Source organism: Labrus bergylta, chromosome 17, assembly GCF_963930695.1.
Source record: "Labrus bergylta chromosome 17, fLabBer1.1, whole genome shotgun sequence".
Taxonomy (NCBI): Eukaryota; Metazoa; Chordata; class Actinopteri; order Labriformes; family Labridae; genus Labrus; species Labrus bergylta.
In genome coordinates, this window is record NC_089211.1 from 16,577,639 (window position 1) to 16,591,753 (window position 14,115).

Below are 14,115 nucleotides of genomic sequence, written 5' to 3' on the forward strand. Positions count from 1 at the left end.
AAGGTTTTTTTGTGTAAATCAGTGTAGTGATGAAAGATACAACAGAAAACTCAAAGTAACTTGGTCTTTTTCAATTCTCTGATTTCTTTTTTCAATTTTCAAAATCCAAAACAAAAAAGCGCCAACCAGAATTTACAATTGAATATATGTAATTATTATTCTATTTTTTTGTGAAATAATTTGAACATTGTTTTTTTGTTTATTGTATTTTCGTGCTTTTCATTTTATTTATTGTATTTTTGATATGTTTGATTTCATTTGATATGTCTGAAATAAATTTAATCAATCAATCAATCAATGTACAGTAAACCCTGCACAGTTGTCATGGTTGACATATCAGCTACAGAGACCAATATGTTTTGCACCAGCAATTGTTGAATTTAAAAAAATAATAATAATTTAAATTCATAGGAATTTAAGTAAAATGTATAAATGGCAAATAGACGGGTGGGTTTGTTAGTCATCATAATAACATATGACACTTTGGACAATGTGACTTATGATGTGAATCATAAGTCACTGTACTCCTTCTCTTATTTATGCTCTCAAAAGTTTATTAGTCTCATTCTTCTGTTTCCTCTCTCTAATTGTGCCCGACATGTAGGCTGTCTCTCATGTAGGCCTAAACTGTGTACCATGCAGCCTGGAGCAGAAACTCGGACCTGGCAGTAACACCAAACTCTCTTCCCTCCTCCATGACAGGTAAGATGATGTATAGATGAAGGAAATCAGGCCTGCCTTGTGAAAAATTAATACCCAGTTTGATAAACGTGAGAACTAATTATCACCCTTTAAAATTGCATCTGGTTCATCTGGGAGGGCTTATTATCTAATACACATTCAAGAAAAACCATGGAGCAAACTTTAAACAAAGCAAAAATAATGTATAATATGATTCTAAAATATGCATTCAAAAAAAAAAGGTAGATAATATGCTCTTGGAAGCAGCTCTGGTATGTTGCATAATCAGGTTTCACCTCCCCAGGAAAGCAATAGCAGCACCCCAGATTAGTCAACCTTGATAAAATATTCCTCCTACCTTCAATGTATTCACCCTGCTCCACCCTCTTTTGTTTGAGTGCTTAAAAACCCAGTAATAGCAACAACACTGCTAAACAACAGACAGCAATTTCGTTTTTTAACTGTTCATTGTTCAAATCAGGTGACAGGCAGTTTTACACCATAGCTCTGAAATGAAGAAACAACAGACAGGGATGATGTATTTAGTAACTTAAGCCTTAGCACATGAGACACTTAAGATTTTAAATTCATTTTCAGTAGATGAGAAATCTATCTTCAGGATACTTGTTTTTAAATATTTCTCATTTATTAAGAATACCTTTAGGGGTCAATTTGTGTCAGTACATTTTTTTTTCTGGTGTCCTTGCTTCTGTAGAAAACTCAAGTGGAGTATTATGTTGATACGTGATTGCTGTGGATATCATTATAAGGCATTTTACCTCACATCCTAACCAGCTTGGGAGGATATGAAACTGATTAAGCATTATTAAGATCATCCAGCTAGAAGAAACACTGCTGAATGTTGTACCTTGGTTTTCTGCTTTTGTTTGTCAGCTTCCTTAAGCTAAACTAAAACTGTGTCACTGCTTGCACAAGATTCTGTGTTGTAGCCTAGTTGTTAAAACGGTTTAGTGATTCTGTGTGCATGGGAATAGACAAAAAACTGGATCAGTTACATAACTGAATCGACAAGCCTCTTTCAAACTAGGTACACTTTTAAAGACAACAGCAGCCCTGATAGTATTTTTGTCATGCGCTGACTTCTCGTTGCTCCCCTTCTTCTTCCATGTTGACCTATTTGAGTTGCCACATCTGTTGTTCACCTGTTTCAGTGCTCCACTTGCCTGTTTTTCTACTCTAAAGAAAAAGATACACTTTTGACTGACTGCCATGTGGTAAACTTGCTTAAAAAGTTGAACGATAATATTTCAGTACCTGGTCTGTATTGCCTGTAACCCACCCAAACCTAGGTTGAAGTCATGTTTGAGTACACTAGAAGTAACACAATGCACTTGTGCAAAAATAAACCTAGGTTTTGTGTCCTGGCAGGATGGGATTTGCACAGTTTGGCTTGGCAAGAAATTTGAATGCAATGTTAATTAAAAAAAAAGAAAGTGTAATTACATGACAATGCGTTGAACTCTTAGGAAATCAGGAACAGTGTTTCTAACATAAATCCAAAAAAATTCAAACCGAGCCAGAACTCGCACATCTTGCACTTTGGAGCAGTAGTTACTTCAATCAAATAGACACAGTAACAGCCTATCAAAACAAATCTTAAATGCAATTTACCGTGCTGCTGCTGTAACCTACCACACATTTTATTTACTTAACACTTCCTTTCTTAGTATTGTTTCCTAACTGCTCTGATACCAATCCATCGTCATCAAGTTCACATCAAAAATCAGATGTTGGCACAACATCAATTCCTCGCTTAGATCAGAGAGCTGTCTGTGTGTGTGACTCTGTGTGTGTGTGTTATTATTTCCAGTTTATTGAATTGCTCAGTGGGAGCATGTTATCAGCATCTGCTTCTTAAAGCTTATTCTTAATTACCCTCTTCCTAACTCCCTATCCCATGGGGAATTTAATGACAAACGGGGTGGGAAAGATCCAGTCGTTTGTCTCTGTGTGTCTACACAACTTGGATAATATTCATGCAGAAATATATGGTATGTCTTAAATTGCCTCAACCAATTAAGTCTTTGATTGAATACTCTGCAGACACAGTCTTAACAGACTAAGAGAGATCTAGGTTGAAATAATGAATAGGAGGCGAGAAAGACTCTTTACATGAACTGTCTGATCATACAAGAAGAGAAAACTAATTATGCATTTGGCGTTCAGCAGCCAGTGTTGAGGTTTTTAATACCATGAAATAATAATTCCAATAAATGGAAAACACACATTACACTCATTCCTTTTTTTTTTTTTTATCTCCATAGAGACTTATAAGGATGAGTCTGATTTCATATTAAGTAGAGAAGAAAGGCTGCTTTAAGAAACTATTTCAAATAGCCTTTCAATAAGCGAGTAGTTGTAACATACAAGACGATATTTTTGATCTCCAAAAATAACAGGCAATCTGTAATAACTCAATTATGAGTCAAATGCAAATATCATTGTGTTGTTTTGTGCATTGAAACATCACCATCTAGTGGACTTTTAACCACACTGCAGAATAAGATTTTAAAAACCTTTCCAGCAATCATGAATTACAAAAAGTACCTGTGCAAATGAAGGTTTATTCAAACATGCCTTGTACACATGTCCCTAAAATACATACTAATTTCATAGAATACATACAGAATACTTTCAAATAACAGACATTCACATAAGCAGAAACTTGCATCCACAAAAACACACTCGCACTCTCACCAAATGGCCTGAGCTCCTGACCTGACGGGGAGGATTATTTTGGCTCAGCAGACAACAGCCGACTAAAATGTGTCTGCAGTTCTTTTGTTGAGGCCTCGTGCCGGAAACGCATTCTGCCGACTGAGGCTTAGTGTGTATCTTTGTAGAATGAGGTAAGCACGCATGGCCGTCTGACCTGTATTATCCTGAATGTGGCATAGTGCTGGCATATTTGTTGTGAATTTCAAAGCCTTTTTTTTGAAATTGTGATGACAGGATATAAACAGGTATGGAATAAAATCCAGCAAAAATACAAAATTTCCAGCCAATACATACAGTGCCGCTATTCATATGTGCAAGTGATGTCTGGATTTAATAACAACCACATTTTTTTCTCTTTAAAATTTTTACTTGGCATTTTGAAATCTTGCAGAGATCAAGGATGTGTCTTTTAAGGAAGACCTGATAAAGTCAGCATTTGTTCTTTGGGATACAAAAAAAGCTTTTAATAATTTGTAAAGATAAAGAGAGGGTGGAGATTATACCTCTCTGTTAATTTATCCTCCGTGCTTCTGTGTAGTTTTAATTTATGTTGCACAAAATGGTTGTAAATCAGTTCACGCTGAGATAACCCAGAACAGAGCAGCTCTGAGATTCAGCACTTTTGCTCTTTTCCTTTTACTTACAGTGTGCGAGTAATTCAGTTGTGTGTTGCTTACAGCCCCTTTTGTACAAATAAAGGAAATCTTCTGCAGCCTGACAGATCAATACTTTATTGAACTGAAAGCACACATAGATTGCTCTAGAACTATGTTGCTCTGAGTGTCACTGCTCACATTTCCCTTAAAAAAGATAACTCATCTGATTTCCAGAAGAGCTTTAAAAATCTTTTGAATTCATAAGAATAAATACATAAACATGTTGTGTTCAACATCAGGCATCAATGTTGATGACAATGCAGTAGTTATGCATTGTCATCAACAAGCTTTAATACTATTTAGAACCCTCCTGTAAGGCAAATCTGGAACACAACCACACAAGAATGATGACATCTTAAATAATCACAAAGATAAAAAGCCAGACTAAAAAGTACAGTCAATGAAATGCAAATGCTGAAAGATTACTGCTTTAAGAGGATGGTGTTATCCATATTGGAAGTACAATAATGCATATGCATTATGTATACTGAGAGGTGGGCAAAGAATTATACAGAGGAGTGATTATTATTGGACACATTGGACTGCATTATGTCGTCCATACTGTGGTTATTTTCCACAGGCTGTTGATGTTTTCATCCATTTATGTTTATCAGACTACCACAGCACAAAGCATTAGTCCTGTTATGGTAGCCTACATTTGTAGAAAACTGACCTGTCAAATGGAAATATTTGACTGAAGTGTTTTCTGTAGCTGGTGTATAAAGCAAATCTCCACAGCGCAATTAAAAGGTCATAGACCCAAAACGGTATTAATATATTATGGTTGTTGTTCAATAGAGTGCTCACTTAACTCTTCAATCCAAAGCTGTTAAACCAGCTCAGGCTCATGGCTCAGCTTCCTTATTCAGATGAGGTCCATATAGAGATTGTCTGTGACTTTTAATGACACATTAGTCATCTGGAATGGCTTCATCCATCCATTTCATGTAAGCCAGACTGCCGTCCTCCACAGGGAAGCTGAGGACTTCTGGGTTCGCATAGGGGTGGACAGACCTTGAAGGGACCAACAAAGACACAAACATGTTATATACGTTGTAAAGCTCCTTTTATATAGAGAAATAGTACGAGAAAAAAAAAAAAGCCAAGCAAATCAATTTAGCTGTTTAAACACAAGGCAATTCAACTGGTTTTCTATGAGATGTGTAAGATACAAACAAATAGTCCCAAATATAACGCTAAAAAGAAAAAGGTGTGGCAAAAAGAAGACACTTCAACCCAGATAAAAAAAAAATGGAAGTAAGGTTTGATATTGATATCAGTTTTCTGTGTTTGGTACATTAAAACGGCTGCTTCTCTAAACAATCTGGCACTCAACACTGAAAAAACAAAAGAACTGATTGTTGACTTCAGAAAAAACTGCAATACACATAAATGTACTGACAGTGGAGAAAGTCTGCAGTTGTAGGTTTCTGGGCATCCAAATCTCAGACGAACTGACTTGGACTATCAACAAGCATTCCCTTGTTACGGAGATAGTTTTTATATGCATGCTACCTCATCCTCACTAACAGTGTTGGACTCCGTGTACCATGCTGCTCTACACTTTGTCTCTGGTTGAGGACATTGTGTCTTTTACAAGAGAGAAGGTCTGTATTCCTTGTACAACCCAAGGGTGGAACATTTGTACATTTTTCGTTCTAAGGCCATACTACATAAACTGCTTTCTTATTTACTATATGTTCTCTGCTGATTCCTAAAGCTCTCAGGAGCTGTAGAATTTGATCTCAAGGACTCATCGTGTACGTCATTCCATGAACTCGCTACGTCTATGAAAGTACTTTTAGTGTGTTTGCTCCTTCATCTTGGTCTGAGTTGCTGAGTTGCAGAGTCACCTTCAGCTAGAGCATTTAGTTGGCTTGGAAGATGTTAAACACAGAATAAATGATCATTCAACCACTGTATGCACATGTTTCTCTGCTTAACACTTCTGATTGGCTGATTATTGTTATATTTGTTTATTGTCTGTTTTTTTATGCTGCTCCCTTAGCCAGGACTCTCTTGAAAAGTGATGTTTCTACTTATCTCGGCAAGAATATTTTCCTGATAAAATAAAAGTTACATTTTTAAAAAGGTAAAACTGAGGCTCAACTTCTTGAGAACACTCAGGAAGGTCAATGTTACACAGCAGCTGCTGGTGGATTTCTACCTGAGAGTATACTGCCACACAGGAACCTAGTGGGATACTGCAGCATCTCTGTGGCTGACAGGAAGGCCCTACAGAGGGTCATCAACGCAGCACAGAAGATCACAAACACACATCTGCCTGCCCTGGATGACATCTACACCTCCTGTTGCCTACGCAAGACATTCTGCATCCTCAAGGACAAATCTCTCTCTGCCCACTACCTGCTTGACCTCCTGCCCACGGGAAAGTGCTACAGATCAATCAAAGCACGCACCAAGAGACTAAAGTACAGTTTCCAGCCTAAAGCCATCGCCATACTGAACACTGCGCTATAGTCCCGATAGACAATTACAGTGCAATGTTGTTTTTGTGTAAAATATTCTAACAAGTCCATTGCCGTTATAGACTACTGCCACCAGTGCAATTATACTGTCTTTAACTGCTACCTCAAGAATAAGTTTGTACTATGAATGCAACTTCTTTTGTAAGTATACGCGTGTCATCCATCTGTTAATGCAGGAGGCATTGGAGTGCTATCAATGGAGGTCGCCATGCTGTAAATGCTGTCTCAACCAACCTTTCAGTCAACCTAAAGATATGCTAAAGGCTGGAGGTGGGTTTTTAGCCTCTTGGCACACTGTTACATTGGCCTGCCTATCAATCAGGTCAACTACGCACCTTATTGTGAATAATGCTTATCCTTCATCAAATGAAAATGAATGAGTTATCCAAAAAAAATCAACCTATGTGCAAGATATGAGCTTATCAGACCTATTTTGTTTTTTGAACTAGGCTGTAACTTTATGCTAATTTCTGCTTTAAAAACAGCTTTTTTGAAAGGGTGAATGTGTGACTTCTGGTGTTTCAGCAGCCAGCCTCAAGCAGACACTCGACAAACTGTATGATTTTGCACTTCGGCATCAGCTTCATTTTTTTTTAATACCAGAGGTTTCCGCTTGGTGTGTTGGTGTTAGTTTGTGTGGGTGTGTGTGTGTGTGTGTGTGTGTGTGTGTGTGTGTGTGTGTGTGTGTGTGTGTGTGTGTGTGTGTGTGTGTGTGTGTGTGTGTGTGTGTGTGTGTGTGTGTGTTTGTGTTGGGGGGTTGAGCTACACTCAGGCTGACAGCACATTTTTGTTGTGTACACCTGTTTGACTCTAAGGAGAGTAAACCGATCTTTAAGGTCGTGTCAGTTCATAATGGAGCAGAAGATCAGAAATGTACTTCTGCCCTATGCTAAAGGAGACCGCCTCAAGCTTTTACCAGCTCTTCTCGAACAGAAATAATAAGAGTTAAGCTGAGTGTACTCAGAAGTGCATTAAACTAAAGCAAAACAGAAAGCATAAGCATTTACTAGGTTTTACTGTTTAAAACTTTTTTCAACTTGGACTTTAAGTGTTTTTTCATTTTGGTGTTTGACACTTGACATAGCAGCTTTTTACCTCCATTAGTTTGGAATAAGGATTCCACAGTATGCCTAAAGGAGGAAAATAAGGCTCCTCTATTGTTACCAAAAAGTGCTTCAAATGCTTCTCAACACAATAGTAGTCAGATTACAAGACATGCCATCATCCAATTTTCTGATAATCCAATACTGATAGGCTGTATGTTGTAAGAGATACCTTCTTTTTTTTTTTTTTAAATAACTGGTGCAATTACAAGTCATTGCAATTAACTCTAAATAGTGATTTGATAGGCTTATATTTGACGTAGTGTATATTTCTATTTGTAGAAATGTAAGTACAGACACAACATTTCAATTCAATAAAAAAATTGCATGATATGAACAAAGGTTATTAAGATTATTTTTAAGTACTGTTTTTAATGTTGAAGTTGAGGCAGGTACATCCTGTTTGTTATAGTTGTGTAAGTTTCCTCTCCACACAGCAACGGTAAATGAGAAAGTATGTGAGCAACACCGATGTATTTTCAATTATGCTTTCCACAAATATATGATTTAATTGTCTGATCACAGTGACTGCCTCTGTTGAACAGTACAGCTGCACTCAAGATGCTCTATGTATTCAGTCTAAAAAGGAAGTCATGAAATTTTAAGTACACAACAGGGCCCAAGTTGAAAATTACCACAGTGAATCTTTAATGCGCTCCTACAGTATAGTGGGCCGAGGTGAAGCAGTTAAAAAAGGTACACAGGAAATGTAATGTTTAGATTACAACAATTTTTAATAGCGATTACATAAAGCGACCTCTCACCTCACGTAGTCCACGACCTCCTGGATCCTGGAGGTCTTTGTTTTCACCAGCTGCAACAACAGAGACATCTCATCTTAAACGTTGGCCTTCCATTCAAACACTGCGCTTAAACTGTTGACTTAATGGTGATCCCAATGTGACTTTCTCACCCAGCTTACCATCAGAATTTCACTTGCATCCTGGATTTCACCTTTCCAATAGTACCTGAAGAAGCGTCAAGCACAAGGAATTAGAACTGTACCATGTACCTAAAGCCTGAATCTTACCAGCACATTACGCAAAGCTCATAAATCAAGTGAACGAAAGCTTTCATTAAAACGATATTTTCCTGAAGAATACATCAATCTAACCTTACCAACCATTTATCATTGGCTACAGTTCACATAAATACTGTCAAATTGTTCCTTAGAGGCTTTTATGGTGTTGTAAGCTAAATAAAGTATTCTTTGCTTTAAATATGTCGCTGTGAAAGACAGCAAAACACAAACTAAGAACCTGTATTTAGGCTTTTGACACGTCAGAATTGGAGGACAACACTACTGGATCTACCTGAAACACATTCCTTACAAGCCTGCACCACCCCTACCACCTCCATCAACACCCTCACTCCTTAACTAACCCAACCACATCTTGTATTTTTAGCGTAAACCTCTTTTTGGTAAACAGGACTTAACACTGTCTCTTCTATGCAGCAACCCTCCGTCCTCTACACCCTGAGTTTTTTCCCCTTCCTTTTGTGGTTATGCATTGACAGGAAAGTTCAGCCATGCATACAAACATATGGGCCCCTTTGAATGCTAACTGCCAGTCAGTATCTAGTGATGGAAAAACTGATCAAAGCATTCAAATACAGCCCATTCAACCTGTCGTTGCCTTGGCAATTACATCCGTGTTTATGTATTTATGTGTTATGTGAGGGAAATCACAACTAAGCCAAGCTTTGTGCTTGAGTGTCAGAAGCCAAGTTGATTCAAGGTAATGGGTAAATTAGGATTTACATTGTGGAGGTCCTGGAGAGAATGTTAATGCTGGCTGCCAGCCGCCTCTCCATGATTGCCCTGAAAAAAAGAGATAGAACGGTAGGGAAAGTGGATGGAAAAAGAGAGGAACAGACGTGGAAAGAGAGGAAAGAAAAAATGAAACACTTACAAACCACCAGCTGTTTATCAATTGCGGCATGTAACTGAGCCCTTCATCCTGGTGCTCTTAAAGCAGCCTGCAGGAAAATACTTCCATGCACAAGATGATAAACTTTGCTTTCTGTTTTTTGCACGCCTGATATTAAAGTTCATTTCCAGCGTGCCCCTTCCTCGAGCCAGTGTCTCTGAAGGAGTTGATTTACATAACTGGCACCCGCACTTTGGCTTCATTATACCCGGACACGCGGTAAATAGAGCTCATTTACATGCAGCTAAAATACCAACAAAGAAGATGAGAATACTAACACAGTGCGCTCTACTCATGACGAGATTGTTTCTCATCTCAATACAGAAAAGTCATTTAATGGCCTGGCGGACTGATTTTGAAATGTCCAAGTCACTCTGATTTATTCAAGTAATAAAAATAATAAATTAAATGACAAAATAAATCCATGCTAAAGGAAACGTGTGATTGATTACAGGGACAAGTTTTTGCCAGGAGTTGACTGAGAAGATTGGCACCACTCTCATGTCAGTATGGTCAACAAGAAGATTGAAACACTCGGGGGTTGGCCTAGTTTAGCACAAGATCTGGGGGCAGGGACAAACACGAGTCCAAAACCTTTAAAATACTTGTAGTGTGTGTGTGTGTGTGTGTGTGTGTGTGTGTGTGTGTGTGTGTGTGTGTGTGTGTGTGTGTGTGTGTGTGTGTGTGTGTGTGTGTATATATATATATATATATATATATATATATATAATATAGTAACTAATATTTTGTTGCTTGTGTTTAATAAGTAGAAAAACTGAAGTGTAAAACCCTTTCTTTTGTGGTTTTCTTGGAGGGGTCTCCCTGAAGTGTTGTTTTCACCATGTGTGCCATAGAAATATGCTATATAAGCTAAACCACAACTTGTGTTTTTACACAGTTTTTTAGGGATTCAACAAACAAGGTAAGAGAAGACATTATGGAATTTAAGGGATGCGGTCAGTTGGTTTGTTTTTTTTAAACCTTTGGACCGAGCAAGGCTAGCATTGTTCTATTCTCTAACCCCACGTGCTGAGCATAACTCCAAACAAGTTAAAAGTACATGTTGGACGACTGATTAGCTACCAGTAGACATCAGCTTATTATTAGCTAGCTAAGCGTTAGACACTCCCTTGCAAACAATGTTGTTTCATAGTATGACAGGATACAGAAGGAAAAGGTATTAATATTCAAGATGTTGGATGTTTATAACTGTTCTCCTATAATAAACTGTGACACTATCAATTATGTTTGCCAGGAAATAGTAAATGTTTATCAAACTCTTGAGTTTTATTGGCCACAAAGTACAACCCAGTTACACAGGCGAGCAACATTTTCCTTTCCATAAAAACATGTTACAACATTTGAGTTGTCTTCCTTTATGACATCGGAGAAAGCTGTTTACGTATGGTGAATGAGAGCTGAATATTAAACCATACTTTGATTTAAGCACTTACTCGTAATAACATACGAGACAAAGAAGACGCTTTTAAGGAGATGTTTGTTGTTGTTTCTTCTTTCTCTTACCTTCACACAGAGCTCGGCAAGTTGTTTGTGCCTGTTTCAAGTTCTTTGTGCTTGGCTTACAAATTTAGCCTAGCCTCTACCTGTTTTAACTATAAAAAGAGCAGTACTGATGTTCTTATTGATAATGGGCCATATGCCCCCTTCTGAAATTTGGAGCAAACTATTTGATGTATTGAGGTTGAATTATAATTAAATATTAAACCACACTTTCAAAATTTGACTTGGACTTCATTTTAAATTCAAAGTTATAGGTGACCCATCTCATATAATATCTTATCCTGCTTTCTATTTAAAGTTAAGCAAGGAAAACATTAACCAAGGCACTTTTAGTATTGTGTTGTAAGTCCGCTTATCAGACAACGACCAGGTGGCAGCGACAATGCACAATAAAAATCACTTTAAAGTAGGGCTGTCAAATAAATACAAAATTTAAATCGGGATTAAACACTGAAATTCAAAAGTTAATCCCATTTTTTTATCACGTATTTGAAATTCCATTCATTTGCCTTTGAAAAATGTTTGTTTTTGTGCTTTTATTCTGTATTTTCATACTGTCTTAACTAAGGGTACTTTACTTCCTGTTTGGATACAGACCTGCTTTTATTTTGTTAGAAAATAAGGAACTTGTGATAATTTAACAACAGAAAAACAGAACATGGTAAAAAAATATTTATAAATGTGTCTAATGTCACAAGGTGGATATTACTGTTGACTTTTCAGCTGTCTAGGATTTTTTTGTTTTTTTAAGTTCAGTCTTTTTTTCTGAAGTCACTGTTGAATAGTAGAGCATAAATACAGTAAGCAGACTATAAGAGTTACCTGCCAATGTCTTTTGCTGCTTGTTCATTGGGACTGTTGATGAGAAGGAGGGAGTGGTGGCCTGGTATATAACTTCCTGTCAGCGCTGAATGAAGCTGGATCCCAATGGACCTTAACCCAGGATACATAGACACGGACAGGACCAGGAGCTGTAGGTACAAAGAGGACAAAAACATCTTAAATTGTTAAATTAACAACGTTAACAAACATACTTTAAGACTAGGTTTGTTTAATATTTAAATACATCATAAATTATTATGAAATGTAGCTGTTTCTTGTTATTTTATGTATGCATGAGGCAAAGTTGTAACTCAATTTAATTAAGTGCTGCCCTCTGAAAGCATGGCCATGTTTGGATTGGATTGAGTATTTATCCTCTTATTATTTGGCACTGTCTGTCACAGATAAATGAGTATTGGCCTTGGCTTGAGTGCAGTGACCAATTTATAATCTGTCCTACTTCACTGCACAGCACAGCATCACTGTCAGACATAGATGCCCGTAATTCCAGCACAAAATATACTCCAAATAGGCACAATGGATATAACATTTGAGCATTTAAGACGTTTAAACCTTCTTGTAAAAAAATGTGTTTCTGAAAGTGTTCAGTTTTAAGAAAATATTCTGAAAGTCCATAAAAGTAAAGCAGCTCTTACCAAACCTGACATGAGCAGAACCGTCCGCATGACAGAGTGGCAGAAAGCCTCTTTATGGCATCGCTGGAGCAGCCACTCCATCCTGTTAGAGGCAACAAATGTCATTCCTCAAGTCCAGCCTATGTGCAGATAACAGGAGGGACAAAACTGTGTTCAACTTCGTTCACAGACCCCGCTGAGGCCTTCCCCACTCAGGTGAATAAGAGCTCCGTCATTTTTACAGCCACTCATGTCGCGGTGAAACAGCTGCTTTGTGGGACAAAACCACTCTTAAAAAAAAAAAAAAAAAAGTCGTTACCTTTACAGGAGAAGTGCATCGTGTTGACAGGTAGCGTAGGGTCGGATGGTTAATCTCCGCCCCCGTTGGATTGGTCGCTCACACTTCCTGACACGCGTGCGACCAATACAAGCCGCCTGTTCACCTCAGCTGCCCCGCCCCCCCCCCCCCCCCACGGGCCTGCATGAGCTTTAAGCGGCTTTGTTGTCTTTACAGTATAAACACATTTTCACTCAGCCTCACTGCGTGTCGGCTGCAAGACGGACTTAAACTGAAAATCTGTGATATCCGGAGAGTAAAATACGTTCTTCAGGGGTGGAAGTAGAAATAGTCCATCCATACTGTTTTGATAGAACTAGGCCTATGACGTCAGGCCTTATAAAAAAAAAAAAAAACACATTGGGTAATGTGCTGTTAAGCTTCTAGTGCTGTATTACCACTTATTTAGCTATTTCTACGTATGCCATAGGTTGTAAATGCCAAAATGAAAAGAAAGTATCCCTCTACATTGTACTGCTTAAAATGAACGAAATGAAACAAGTGAAATGAAAAATAATTTGGACATAGTAATTTATTTATTGTTTTACTATTTGCCCATTTAACTGTCATGTCGTTAGCCTATATGCATTTTTTTTTTGTCATTAGAAGTAGCTTCAGCTGAACATGCTTAAAAAAGAAATTGCTCAATTAGCCCTTCATGTTATGAAACTATTAAATGTGGTAATCTACATGAAAGTTTAACAGGGCAGTTAAACGTTCAGTTTCTTCCTTAGAATTAGGATGTGAAATATATTGTAAGATAATTTTTGAAATTTGTTGGTGCTTCTTGGCTTTTTAAATATGATGAAATTCGACATGAGACGACAAGAGAATGTACAAAGATGTATGTCAAAAGAGGTGCTCTGCTGTAATCGCCATTAAACTGCGATTGTCTCACATTAGGATCAAATGAAACTGCCTCGCTATGACAAACAAAGAATATGAAAAGTATAAAACCTTAAAGTCGCAAAATAGTCCCAAAACTCTGGGAGATGCTGGGGGTGAATTTCATGGGCCTCCCCCCCCCCAAAAGCTCAAGCTAAAATGTCCAAACATACTTGTTTGTCAGTTTGTAAAAAAAAAAATGCTCCCAAGAGCAACCAAACTGCTTTAGTAACTGCAGTGAGCTGTAAACTTTAAAGACTTAAAGCCAATACCAAGATGTTAAAGATACAATTTAACACTGAAGGAACACTTGTTA

At 37.6% G+C, this 14,115-nt stretch overlaps 1 protein-coding gene across 2 annotated transcripts; it reads right to left on the reverse strand.

The window, feature by feature from the left end:
• Positions 1-3,246: 3,246 nt before the first annotated feature.
• Positions 3,247-13,019, reverse strand: zgc:63972 (protein CutA homolog). 2 transcript variants are annotated; one of them, XM_029277505.2, is made up of 7 exons: positions 12,897-13,019; positions 12,599-12,717; positions 11,943-12,091; positions 9,431-9,490; positions 8,591-8,636; positions 8,433-8,482; positions 3,247-5,090 (listed from the first exon to the last, which is right to left on the reverse strand). In XM_029277505.2, the coding sequence occupies exons 2-7, from the start codon at positions 12,701-12,703 to the stop codon at positions 4,988-4,990; spliced, it is 513 nt and encodes a 170-aa protein (XP_029133338.2). In that variant the 5' UTR covers positions 12,704-12,717; positions 12,897-13,019; the 3' UTR covers positions 3,247-4,987. The 2 variants fall into 2 exon arrangements, with proteins under 2 accessions (XP_029133338.2, XP_020490318.2); XM_020634662.3 differs by having other exon boundaries at positions 12,599-12,680; positions 12,897-12,965.
• Between the last annotated feature and the right edge of the window lie 1,096 nt (positions 13,020-14,115).

Coding starts and splice junctions, on each gene's coding strand:
- zgc:63972 (XM_029277505.2), bottom strand. CDS start 12,703: ATGACATTTGTTGCCTCTAACAGGATGGAGTGGCTGCTCCAGCGATGC. Junction 8,637..9,430: donor CTCTCCAGGACCTCCACAAT/GTAAATCCTAAT, acceptor ACGCTTCTTCAG/GTACTATTGGAAAGGTGAAA. Junction 8,483..8,590: donor ATGCAAGTGAAATTCTGATG/GTAAGCTGGGTG, acceptor CTGTTGTTGCAG/CTGGTGAAAACAAAGACCTC.